Here is a 13,143-nt window from a genome sequence, read left to right on the forward strand (position 1 = left end):
AGCGAGGAACGTCTCCCTACCTGCCTCCCGGCCGCTATGCGGAAGGAAGGAGGTGGGCGGGATGTTACGTCCCGCTCATCTCCGCCCCTCCGCTGCGATTGGGCGGCGGTTCAGTGACGTCGCTGTGACGCCGCACGGACCGCCCCCTTAGAAAGGAGGCGGTTCGCCGGTCACAGCGACGTCGCCGGACAGGTAAGTATGTGTGACGGCTCTGGGCGATGTTGTGCGGCACGGGCAGCGATATGCCCATGTCGCGCAACAGATGGGGGCGGGTACGCACACTAGCGATATCGGGACCGATATCGCAGTGTGTAAAGTAGCCTTTAAGGCCCCGTCACACTAAGCAACATCGCTAGCAACATCGCTGCTAACGAACAACTTTTGTGACGTTGCTAGCGATGTTGCTGTGTGTGACATCCAGCAACAACCTGGCCCCTGCTGTGAGGTCGTTGGTTGTTGCTGAATGTCATGGGCCATTTTTTAGTTGTTGCTGTCCTGCTGTGAAGCACAGATCGCTGTGTGTGACAGCGAGACAGCAACAACTAAATGTGCAGGCAGCAGGAGCCGGCTTCTGCGGAGGCTGGTATCCACAGTAAACATCGGGTAACCAAGAAGCCCTGTCCTTGGTTACCCGATATTTACCTTTGATACCAGCCTCCGCCGCTCTCACTGTCAGTGCCGGCTCCTGCTCTGTGCACATGTAGCTGCAGGACACATCGGGTTAATTAACCCGATGTGTGCTGTAGCTAGGAGAGCAGGGAGCCAGCGCTAAGCAGTGTGCACTGCTCCCTGCTCTGTGCACATTTAGCTGCAGCACACATCGGGTAATTAACCCGATGTGTGCTGTAACTAGGAGAGCAGGGAGCCAGCGCTAAGCAGTGTGCACTGCTCCCTGCTCTGTGCACATTTAGCTGCAGCACACATCGGGTAATTAACCCGATGTGTGCTGTAACTAGGAGAGCAGGGAGCCAGCGCTAAGCAGTGTGCACTGCTCCCTGCTCTGTGCACATTTAGCTGCAGCACACATCGGGTAATTAACCCGATGTGTGCTGTAACTAGGAGAGCAAGGAGCCAGCGCTAAGCAGTGTGCACTGCTCCCTGCTCTGTGCACATTTAGCTGCAGTACACATCGGGTAATTAACCCGATGTGTGCTGTAGCTAGGAGAGCAGGGAGCCAGCGCTAAGCGGTGTGCGCTGCTCCCTGCTTTGTGCACATTTAGCTGCAGCATACATCGGGTAATTAACCCGATGTGTGCTGTAGCTAGGAGAGCAAGGAGCCAGCGCTCAGTGTGCGCTGCTCCCTGCTCTCTGCACGTGTAGCTCCGTGCGGTGGTAACCAAGGTAAATATCGGGTTGGTTACCGATATTTACCTTAGTTACCAAGCGCAGCATCTTCCACGCGGCGCTGGGGGCTGGTCACTGGTTGCTGGTGAGCTCACCAGCAACTCGTGTAGCGACGCTCCAGCGATCCCTGCCAGGTCAGGTTGCTGGTGGGATCGCTGGAGCGTCGCAGTGTGACATCTCACCAGCAACCTCCTAGCAACTTACCAGCGATCCCTATGGTTGTTGGGATCGCTGGTAAGTTGCTTAGTGTGACGGTACCTTAAGAATCTGTAACAGAAAATCTGGTCTAGATAAAGATGTGGTCTTCTCATAAAGGTGGTCCTCTGGAGAGAGGTTGTACTATAATCGATAGTGAAACCTAATTCATTTCCAGAAGATAAATATTAAAAAAGGAAATACAAAGAAGCAATATAAACCCGGGAACAACCAAATTTCTTCGAACTTTGCCCACTAATGTTTTTACTCAATAAATAACACTCCACAGCTCAGGTTTGTAGACCTCTTAGGCCTCATACTGTCTTGTTTCACGTACGAAAAAAATGTTACAAGCGTCATCAGTGTTTTAGATCCGAGTTTCACCAATGTACAGTCAAGTTGTGACATCATTGTTTTTCATGTATGGATCTATAAGTAAGTTGCAAAGCTTATCTTGTCCTTTGCAATGTTAATCATGGACAGCCCACAGATGGCAGAAAGTTGTCATCTGTCTGCTGTCTGTGATTTTCACATAACCATAGACTTGCATTGGTACTTTTCAGCCATGTTGCCGATAAAAGACAGACATGTTTCCGTAATTTTTGCAAGGACATGTAGTCCACAAATAATCATAGACATGTGAACAGCCCTGTTGATTATAATGTGTAGCTGTTCTATCCATGAAAATCCCATACTGAACATGGACATAGATGTCTGAAGACTAAAGGCCTCTTTACACGCAACAACATCGCTAACGAGATGTCGTTGGGGTCATGGAATCCGTGACGCACATCCGGCCTCGTTAGCGACGGCGTTGCGTGTGAAACAAACAACCGTTAACGATCAAAATTACTTACCTTATCATTGATCGTTGACACATCGTTCTATTCCCAATTATTGTTGCTGTTGCAGGACGCAGGTTGTTCGTCGTTCCTGCAGCAGCACACATCGCTATGTGTGACACTGCAGGAACGAGGAACATTACCATACCGGCGGCCGCCAGCAATGAGGAAGGAAGGAGGTGGGCGGGATGTTCGTCCCGCTCATCTCCGCCCCTCCACTTCTATTGGGCGGCCGCTTAGTGACGCCGCACGAGCCGCCCCTTAGAAAGGAGGCGGTTCGCCGGCCACAGAGACGTCGCTAGGCAGGTAAGTATGTGTGACGGGTGTAAGCGATGTTGTGCGCCATGGGCAGCGATTTGCCCGTGACACACAACCGACGGGGGTGGGTACGCTTGCTAGCGATATCGATAGCAATATCGCAGTCTGTAAAGTGCCCTTTAAGGCCCTGTCACACACAGAGATAAATCTGCGGCAGATCTCTGGTTGCAGTGAAATTGTGGACAATCAGTGCCAGGTTTGTGGCTGTGTACAAATGGAACAATATGTCCATGATTTCACTGCAACCACAGATCTGCCAAAGATTTATCTCTATGTGTGATGGGGCCTTTAGAATTTGATATGGTGGAAAAAGAGGGATATTGGGATTGATTGCAGTCCCACCTGAAATTCCAGGTCTGGGATATTGTTAATCTTTTACTGTTCATGGTCATTTTTGTACCGGTATAAATTAACCATTGTATCTATATGTTCCATTTAAATTTATGACATTTTAAAAGGATTTTCCAATAGTCTTTCAGCATGAGATTTATTGTAAAATGATGTGCCAAGTTGGCCAAACATAGTTACATAAGTTGAAAAAAGACCTAGGTCCATCTAGTTACCCTTCCTCCACCTACTATACTAAGTACAGATGTTTTTGAATAAATCTAATAAACAATATTCTTCTAATCTGCAATATTTTTATTTTAAGAACTTGGAGACTTGTTCATTTTGAGATTGCCTTTCACCAATGTCCTGATGTAAATCGATCCCACTAACCCTTTTTGTAACCCTTTTAACGCTATGTAGTTGGTAAGCAAAGTAGACAAACAAGGCATTTTCCCTTATGACCGTTCATAAAAATAATGCCCCTTTAGGAGCCATGAAGGTATTTTTTTTTTCATTGTACATTCTAGGTATAACAGTGTGCCACCGAAGACTAATAAAAAGGTTAACAGCTCCCATCCATCCTGGTGGGGAGGTTGTTTAGTGACAAGTAACAATGAATGACTAGATCCTTGATTTACTATAAATACAGTAATTTAACACCTTTTACTACTGTGCAACCTTTTCTTGTTTATCATTCCACCCTTGGTGCACACAAATGTCAAAGGGAAATTTACGGATCCCATCTCATCTGGCCCATTCCTGCCCGAGAGAAGCCAAAGGCTGCATCAGAAAACAACGCTAGCCCTCGAAGATTACATTTTTAAATAACATCCTGTATTGCGGTGTTGCTCGGCTCCTCACTGACAGCTACGCATTAACAAAATTTATTTTCTCTTCTTAATTGATATCCCAGATTTATCCATTAGAAAACCAGCAGCCCTTCCAACCTCTACATGCTTGACAAGTTATTATATTTACTTAGTGAATCCTATGAGTGCTGGGTCCTTCTTGGAGGTGGTCTATTATCGGAGACCCATATGCTTTCTGTTTGGGAAGAAAGCAGTCACTGTTGTCATACTGTTACACAGGGTATTCTTTTTCATTGATGTGACTCCCTTGGGGACAATATTATGCCATAGCTCCTAATTCTAATGGAGACTATATCGGTCTAATTATGGATTAATGTAGAAGAGGCTAAAATAGAGAGTGTAATACAAGGAAGATTGTGACACCACATGTGGAAACTATACGGAAGTATCTTCCATGGCAGAACTAAATTGATTTCCAGGAGTTCGAAGATAAGTTACAACCACAGTGGCCATATTGCTGCATTTCTGCAGTAAAGTCAAGGGTGGTATGTGTGAGCCAGGTATTCTACTGGGTGTACTCATTTATTCCAATATATTTAATCAGTTGGTTGGTGTAAAAATGTGTTTCACATAACAGAAATAAGTAGGTTGCATTTTAAAATTGGCAAGCTCATGGTTAGATCATCAAAGGTTGCACGTTCCCCAGAGTAAAGGAACTTGTTATTGTGCTGTACTTTAGGGACTGTATCAAAAACACATATCATATGGTTACTCACTAGGATATTTATTTTACCTGCTTATATGGCACTGCTAAGTCCACAGCGCTTTAAGGACATCATCATTTATTTTCCCATTTAAGCTCATAATCTAAATTCCCTATCTGTATGTATTTAAAGTTTGAGAGGAAACCCACAAAAACACGGGGAGAACATACAAACTCCTTGTAGATGGTGCTCTTAGTGGGAATTGCCACCAATGTTTAGTTAGCAGGAATCCAATAACCTTGCCAGCTTTTCAGTATAGTGAAGTGACACTAGGAAATTGTTGTGCCATTTCCTTTCTCAATGGCTTAACTTGACTTTTTCCAGGTACCTAGATGGGCAGAAATTGCAGTCAATAATTGTCAATGTTGCTGGGCTGAGTGAAGCATTAAAGAGGTTGTCAACTACTTGGACAACTTCTTCTCATTTCCTGTGTGCACCCCCATAAAGATAACAAAGCCTATACTAACTTCCGATACCGGTGCAGTTCCAGCTATATCGGAGCTCATGTTCCCAGAGCCCGCATGACATTGTTATGACACACAAGCCCCACAACCAATCACTGCCGGCTTCCTTCTCCCCACCTTCAAATGCTTAAGTTATTAACAGGAAGTTAGTGGCAATCCCAGCTCTCACTTATCCATTAATTACTTATTCATACAAAGGCTGGGAAAAGGAAGCCAACCCTAGTAGTTGTGGACAACCCCTTTAAGAAAAGAGTTGCACAACAATTTCCGAATGTTGTTACCATTGCCATTCATTCTTTATGGGGGTCATGAGGGACATACAGCCACTGGCTTCCATTAAATAAATGATTTACTTGCTTCAAGCTTCAGCCAATCTTTGACAAGAATATAGAACAAGCTATACTGGTGCTATATAACTACTTTATGGTAACATAAAGTATTTGGTCACAAGAATATTTAGGAATGACTTAATTGACTATACTTTTTTCATTCATAGTAGGACTGGGCTGTACAAACACCTCCTGTTATATATACTGTAGACCTTCCTGTGTTTTATGCCCAGAATCCAGTGTGAAATGACTCACATCTATTAGACTCAAAACAGTGCATGAGATAGGGTTTGCAAAAGTCACTTTGGGAATCTTTGGTATGCTTAAAGCCAAAAGGAGATTTTGTTTTCATCTGCAAAACCTTTTTTTGTATGAGCTAGCTGTGTTATCTGAGATTAATGTGATACTTGATATTGTTTCTATTCTAGCATTTGACCTCACACCAACTTCTACTACATCATGAAAAGTCAATGAATCTGCTAAGCCTATACACATCTCCTTCATTACCCAACATCACCTTGGGGCTTCCTCCAGTTGCTCCTCCACTCAACGTAAGTCATACATCTAACCAAAGTGAATAATTAAACTGTAAGATTTGAGAACATTTTTAATGTATCATATTTTCTCACTTGTTATAATGTTTATTTATCTCCTTGAGTTCCTAAATTCAGTCTCTTATGTTGAAAATGCCACCTGCGCCGCAGATAGTCATGAATAAAGCAGGAAGAGCAGAGCAGATGGATATATAGCTTTATGGGAAACAATTTTGTAAATCTTGATATTCATTTAGTGACCTAAAGCTCCAAACATCATTGGCTAAAGGCCGCTTTACATGCGGCGATTTATCGTGCGATCACATGTGCGATCGCACCCGTCCCCATCGTTTGTGCGTCACAGGCAATTTGTTGCCCGTGGCGCACAAAGTCGGTAACCCCCGTCACACTTACTTACCTCCCGAACGATCTCGCTGTGGGCGGCGAACATCCTCTTCCTGAAGGGGGAGGGACGTTCAGCGTCACAGCGATGTCACACAGCGGCCGCCCAATAGAAGAGGAGGGGCGGAGATGGGCGGGACGTAACATCCCGCCCACCTCCTTCCTTCCGGAATGCCGGCGGGACACAGGTAAGCTGCAGTTCATCGTTCCCGGGGTGTCACACGTAGCGACATGTGCTGCCTCGGGAACAATGAACAACCGGCGCGCAGAAGGACGTTCGAGTTTTTGAAAATGAGCGACGTGTCAACGAGCAACGATAAGGTGAGTATTTTTGCTCGATCACAGTCGCTCATAGCTGTCACACGCTACGATATGTCAAACGATGCCGGATGTGCGTCACTAGCGACGTGACCCCGACGACATATCGTTAGATATATCGTAGCGTGTAACGGGCCCTTTAGGAGTAGAGATGAGTGGATTGATTCACAGAGAATCATGTTCAAGTCTAATTTACTTGTGATTTCACATGAATTTGAACGTTTTGGGATTTCCGGCACTATTACCCACACTTGCGTGGGCCTCCTCATAATGACCTGCAGCACTAGCGGACAGACAGTAGAGGGCCCTTGTGTAAGAACAGTATGTGGGCCCTCTGCAGCCAATATCTCACTATAATGCACAATTCCTTCTGTTTTGAAATGGGCTCCTTTACCTGTTGGGTCCCTGTGCACTACCAGGTTGCAGCAAAGTAGTGTCTGCCCCTGCCCTGCAACTATGACATCTTATGGATTATCATACCCTATACAGTGGTGCTCAGTACCTTGGCCACCATAGATCAGTGGTTCCCAGTGAAGCACATTGTATACTCGTGTGTCATTTTCCATCTGCAGAGTCACTATGTAAGTTTCTCCTGTAGAGTGTAAGCTCTTATGGTCAGCAGGATCTTTTCACTCCTGTGGAGGTCAAGCTCTTATGGTCAGTAGGGTCCTCTCTATCTTGCCTATAAAGTGTAAGCTCTTATGGTCAGTAGGATCCTCTGTCTTGTACATTGTAAGCTCTTTTGGTCAGTGGAATACTCTCTTTCCTGCCTGTGAAATGTATGCTCTAATGGTCAGCAAGGTTTTCCTTCTCTTTCCTCAGCAGAGCGTCAGTGCTGAGCCAGCTTTCAGTCAGTGCCGGGGGCGCGGTTACAGACACTGCTCACTATGTACTGAGCGGTGATTGAAATTTCTGTGACTGAAAGACAAAGGCTAAAGCAAATAAAGCTAATTTCATCCTAGTAGCTGGGCTTTAAGTGCAGCAATTGCGTGGCTTTAAAATTCTTTAAAACCCCATTTCTGTAGGTTAGTAGCATTTTTTACATGAGAAGTTCCCTGTAACATGGAAACAAGGCCACCCATCTGTCTACAGTAAAGAATGATATATGCAATATGTTTTTTTTTACCCAGCATGGGCAGTGCAAACAAGGAGAAGGAACTGGCCAGAAGGTCATGCTGCTTTTTTTCTCAAAAAAATCAAAGTTTAGGTGCAATTATGCACTGGGGCCCTTATACCTTGGATATTGGAGGAGCGGGTGGTAGAGGTGTGAAGAACTGGGAGGTCCCATATCTAAGCATCTGCTATTTCATGCAACAATGAAATGTTATGTTCTGAATACATTTTGTAATCTTATATTCACTGTGTCATGTAGTTTCTGGTTCTTTCGACTAGACACCGGACATTTGCGGCCAGAAATCCTTCAATCACTTTTTCCTCCATCAGCCAGTAATCTTTCAATCTTATTTTCTGTATTAGCCAAAGGCCTTTCAATCATTCCTGATACTGTAGAGTGCGCACTTCTGCATTCCCTCTGCAGCCTTTTGCAAAACTATTCATCAAGTTATGGCACTTATATCAATCCCTTTGCACTACTCAGTGTAAATCTAAGCTGGATAGAAAATGAACTATACATTAAGATTCCAACTGCTCACTTAGCAAACATTGGAGAGTTTTGACCAGGAAGGGGGTAACAAGAAGTCATATAGCCCCAAAATAAAAGTCCAAATTGAGTCCCCCTAAAAAAAAAATACAAATATTTGGTGGAGTAGGCCCTGCCTCTTAACTTTTAAAGACATAGAGAGAGACGTGTATTGTGACACCTACACACAAATTATACCCCTTCTGAAGCTTCTTAGTGTTCTTACGTTGTACAAACGATACCCTTTAGTAGCCCCATACATTTTGATGCCCTCAAAAATGTCCTTCCATACAAAGGATGATGTCCCCCACAGTGAATTCCATCACACAATTTGTACCCAATACACAAAGTATGATGACCCCACAGTAATTTTAGCAAATAATGATTTCCCCACTCTGTTCCCAACACAGTATGATGTTCTCACAATGCCTACAACATAGTATTATGACTGTACAGTGCCTCCAACATAGCATGATGACCCCACACTGCCTCAAACTCAGTATGATACCCCCTTAGTGTCCTCAACACAGTATTATGTCACCATAGTGCCTCTAAAACAGTGCCCACAACAAATTATGATGCCCCTATAGTATACTCAACATAGTATAATATTCCCACAGTGCCTTCAACATAGTATTATGACCCCACAGTGTCCTCAACACAGTATGATGTTCCCATACTGCCTCAAACTCAGTATGATGCCCCCATAGTGCCCTCAACACAATATGATGTTCCCATACTCTTTAATATTTTTGGTATAATACCATGTAATCTCAGCCGCATCATTATATCACCTGTTATTCTGTATATAATGGAGAGCCTACAAGCATCCCACTCAGAAAATGTCAGATCTTCCAAACCTATAGATATATAATGCATTTATTCTAAACAAAATGAAGGTTAGTTATGCATGGATGCGATGGGTCAGGCAAGGGTGGGAGTATAACCACAGATCAGTAAAAAGAGGCGGCTGGACAGGGAATATATCACAGGCAGGACGCTCATCCAGCATTTCTCCTTTCAATTGTCAACACTGATAGATTTGAGGAAAAAAAACACAGTTGATGTAAAATACTCATTAAAATTCCTTTATCACTGGACAACTGAAATATGTGCAGAAAACTATAAAGTTAGTGCAAATAATTCATTTTGGTGACCGTAAACTTATTTTTTCATTTAATTTTTGATTTTGTCGAAAAGGCGTAACGTAATTCAAAAATAATTTCCTCTTCCTAGCAGGTATTTAGCTCCCATAGCTAGTTATCTCTTTTTCCCAGAGCTTTGAATAGCCATCTGTATCACTGCCTCTCTGATTAAGGATCAAATTAAGGTGCTATCCAGGATTAGAGAAATATGTCTGCTTTCCTCAGCAACAGCGCCTCAGTGGTCTACGTGGTGGGTGTGGTACTGCAGCTCAACTCTATTAGATCGAACCTGTCACCAGATTTCACAATACCAACTACATACATCATTAAATAGATCTTTTAGACCTGATGGGGCTACTGTACTTGCCTTGAAAATGCATGCCAGAATGGCTGTTCAATTCTGAAATTAAGATGAATATTTTAGGAGTCTACATATAGAATGAAACACCTCATAGAGTCCAGGTGTGTTCAGTCTCCATCTGCACAGATTGCCCAACAGCTGCAGAAAGACACTCACCTCTGACTTGTTCAGGATCCTGCTCTTAGAATTCTTGAATATGGAGACTGGACCGCCCATCAGCCACCAACTGACAATAATAAGTCCAAAAAAAGAGAATTTGTCCAGTAATTCCATAAAATCTTCAATTTATTATAAATTCATTAAATCCATATTAATGGTCAAGGGAGGCATACGCAGTTAACACGTTTTGACCTCTTTTGGTCTTAGTCGTAATGACTAAGACCACAACAGGTCGAAACGCATTAACTGGGACTGCCTCCCTTGACCATTAATATGGATTTTATGAATTTATAAGAAATTGAAGGTTTTATGGAGCTGCAGCTTATACTGAGCAGTGTGTGATCTGCAGCAGGGAGGAGGGACACTGAGGAGTTGTGAGGATAGATGGACAGAGATTGTGGTAAACTTTTAAGAAGGATCAAGCATTCATTCTGATATGGATTTTCACTGTAGATATACCCGCCTCATCAGCTCTAAAAGATCTATTTATTAATATGTGCAGTTTATTTGTGAAATGAGTTTAATTGCTAATTTTTACCTATTAGTTCTAAATCTTGACAATATGATTATACTAGAGCAATTATTTTCCTTATCAATAAGGCTGATTAATTCTTGTCAGGGCTAACAAAAATGGGGACCACAGCTACAGAAAAATGGCAGTATGGCTACAGTAGGATAATTATTACATTTTGGCTGCTTTTCTATCTTCTGATGTACTCATTCATGGTCATTGTTAAGCCATGAGAACATGGCATGTGAATTTTTTTTTACAATTTCTTTGAAGCATTTCTCCTGGGTTGAGAAATTACCCTTTGCAATAGGAAAAGTATTTATGATGTGCACATCACCAGCATTTGTATGCTAATTGACCATGCTTTTCACAAAAATGCCCCAAACAAACCTTTTCATGTGGGATGTGGTAATCAGATGCTAAAACAGCTTTGGGAAAAATTGCCAGCACATCAAATAAAACATGTGGATTGTGTTTTATGTTCTCCTATTATTACCATCTGTGATATTAGTGGGGATGACAGTCCTGTTATTGGAGAGCAGTAAACTGGATAGCCGGACAGTGTCTTCCAGCCCCCGCCATATAACATTACATGGATGTGATCAGTTCTGGGCTCTCTTAATGATTAGTGATTATAGTGGGCTCTGACTTCCCATTCTACTGAAAGCAATAGACTAAAGGAATAGCATTTAAATTAATTAGCAGAATGCATAGTTATGGTCTAAGGTTAACCAAACTCAGGGTTTATTAAATAAAAAAAAAATAGATAAAAGCATTTTAAATCAATTATTATTTTAAAGGAGAACATAGATAGCGCAGTGTAAAAAAATGATAAGATACCTATTATGGCATAATTCATTGCTCCAATATTTGATTTTTATTGATATGTAAATTAGGTCTGCAAGTGCACTAGTAAGTGTATCAGCACACTTGCAGTCCTTGGCTCCTTCTTGCATGTCTCTGCCAGTGCTGCCCCCTGCTTCTTGACTGGCAGTGGAAAACACATATTGCCATAATAATTAATACTTGTCTATCCCACACTACCTCTGCTTTCCCAGGGCTAGTGTTACTAGAGATCCTCTTTAATTTTTTCCATATTAGAGGCATGTCCAAGTTCACAACTATTTTTGTTATTCCTCCACTGAATATATAATGAAAAGTTAAGTAATTTTGCAAATTATTTTAAAATAAAGTATATTTTTCTGTAAAGAGGTGGACAGGCTGTCATATCCCCCTGAAGACACCAATCGTATTGATGTAATGTGAATTGTAATGGGTGGGATGTGTATGTGTTTAAATGGGCTTGCTAGACAAGGGTTAAGATAGAGTTAATATTTGCCTGCATATTGTTATGCATTGCCATGTGAGGAAGCCGTCCATGTTTGGCTCAGCAACAGGCAGTGAACAGGGACAATTAGAGTTAACAGTTGAGACTAGCACTCAGTGGGAGGGACTACAGTGCAGGGAAAGAGACTGTTTTCCTGTTGGGAATCAGTGAGTGTGAGTAGTTGTTGGTATCCTAGAGAGAAGTGAGGACACCCTCAGAGGAAGAAGAACAACTGTGTGTGTGTGTGTGTGTGTGTGTGTGTGTGTGTGTGTGTGTGTGTGTGTGTGTGTGTGTGTGTGTGTGACAAGGGAGCAAGCGTCAGCAAGGTACCCACAGTGGCGGCAGTTCTGTTAAACAGGCAAGTGGTGACACCCTGATACTGAAACAGTTGTAATGCAGCACTAGTGTACTGGATTCTGGAGAACAGCCTTAAAGAGAAGGTGGATTTGGTGAGACCAGTGGTGCATTTGGTAGAGTGTTAGCTAGCAAGAGCTCCTCTACATTAGTTTCATTAAAGAATGGAGTCACCCCTTGTGAGGCAAATCCCGGGATATGAAGATGAATTATGACTCCAGTCATAATCCCTCATCACTCCCTGGCAGTGCCCCCTCCCTTCTTGTTCTCAGTGTTCCACTTACACCTCCATGGCCATGTCCTGTGATATGGAAATGAGGTGGTGTGGGAACAATGGACACAGGATGACTCCCTGCCGTCACCCTGTAACAAGAGTTGTATCTCATTAGCAAGGCTATGGAAATAGCCAGACAGAACGACTCCAGTAAAAAATGGTTCATATCTCGCAAGCCATATTTCCGATAAATATGGCAACCATAAAAATGGTGTCTCCGCATGCGGACGATGCCGGCACACCCTTTTTATGGGAGCAGGACATTGGGAAATGCCCCAGGCGTGATATCAGCCAATGGGGAACTGGCAGACAGGTCATGAGTCCCCTCGTTCTGTAGCTAAATTCATAACTGTCACAATGAGAGCATTGGCGTCCGCCTACGACGCTCCCAGGCAAAGTTATGGCCCATATTCCATGTTGTGGATTGTCCATAACTCAAGCCAGGGGTGGAGCAGTGCTCCCTCTGAGGTCACTAAGGTAGGAGGGGACCTGGATCTGCCCAGGTTGATAACCCTACTTCGGCCATTTTCCAGTGTTCTTTCGCTGGGGGTCACGTGCAGGAAACATCTGTGGGAGTTCCTGGAAACCTGGTCTACAGCGCCCCCCTGTGGCCAGACGCACAAGGTAACTGATTGAATTGCATACCTGTCTGTAAACCATGCTTTATCTGTAACTGTACTCTGACATATGTATATTCTGTAGATTCCCTATTGTATATATTGTAG

General features: G+C 43.2%; 1 protein-coding gene across 3 annotated transcripts in view; it reads left to right on the top strand.

Annotated features, from left to right (window-relative positions):
* The window catches only part of HDAC9 (histone deacetylase 9), a 980,770-nt gene that overhangs the window by 932,845 nt on the left and 34,782 nt on the right, over positions 1–13,143 (top strand). For all 3 annotated transcript variants that reach the window (XM_075315376.1, XM_075315378.1, XM_075315377.1), the window contains one exon: positions 5,824–5,946. In XM_075315376.1, the coding sequence (XP_075171491.1) occupies positions 5,824–5,946 (123 nt within the window). The remainder of the gene's footprint in view (positions 1–5,823; positions 5,947–13,143) is intronic.

Source organism: Anomaloglossus baeobatrachus, chromosome 6 (genome assembly GCF_048569485.1).
Source record: "Anomaloglossus baeobatrachus isolate aAnoBae1 chromosome 6, aAnoBae1.hap1, whole genome shotgun sequence".
Taxonomy (NCBI): Eukaryota; Metazoa; Chordata; class Amphibia; order Anura; family Aromobatidae; genus Anomaloglossus; species Anomaloglossus baeobatrachus.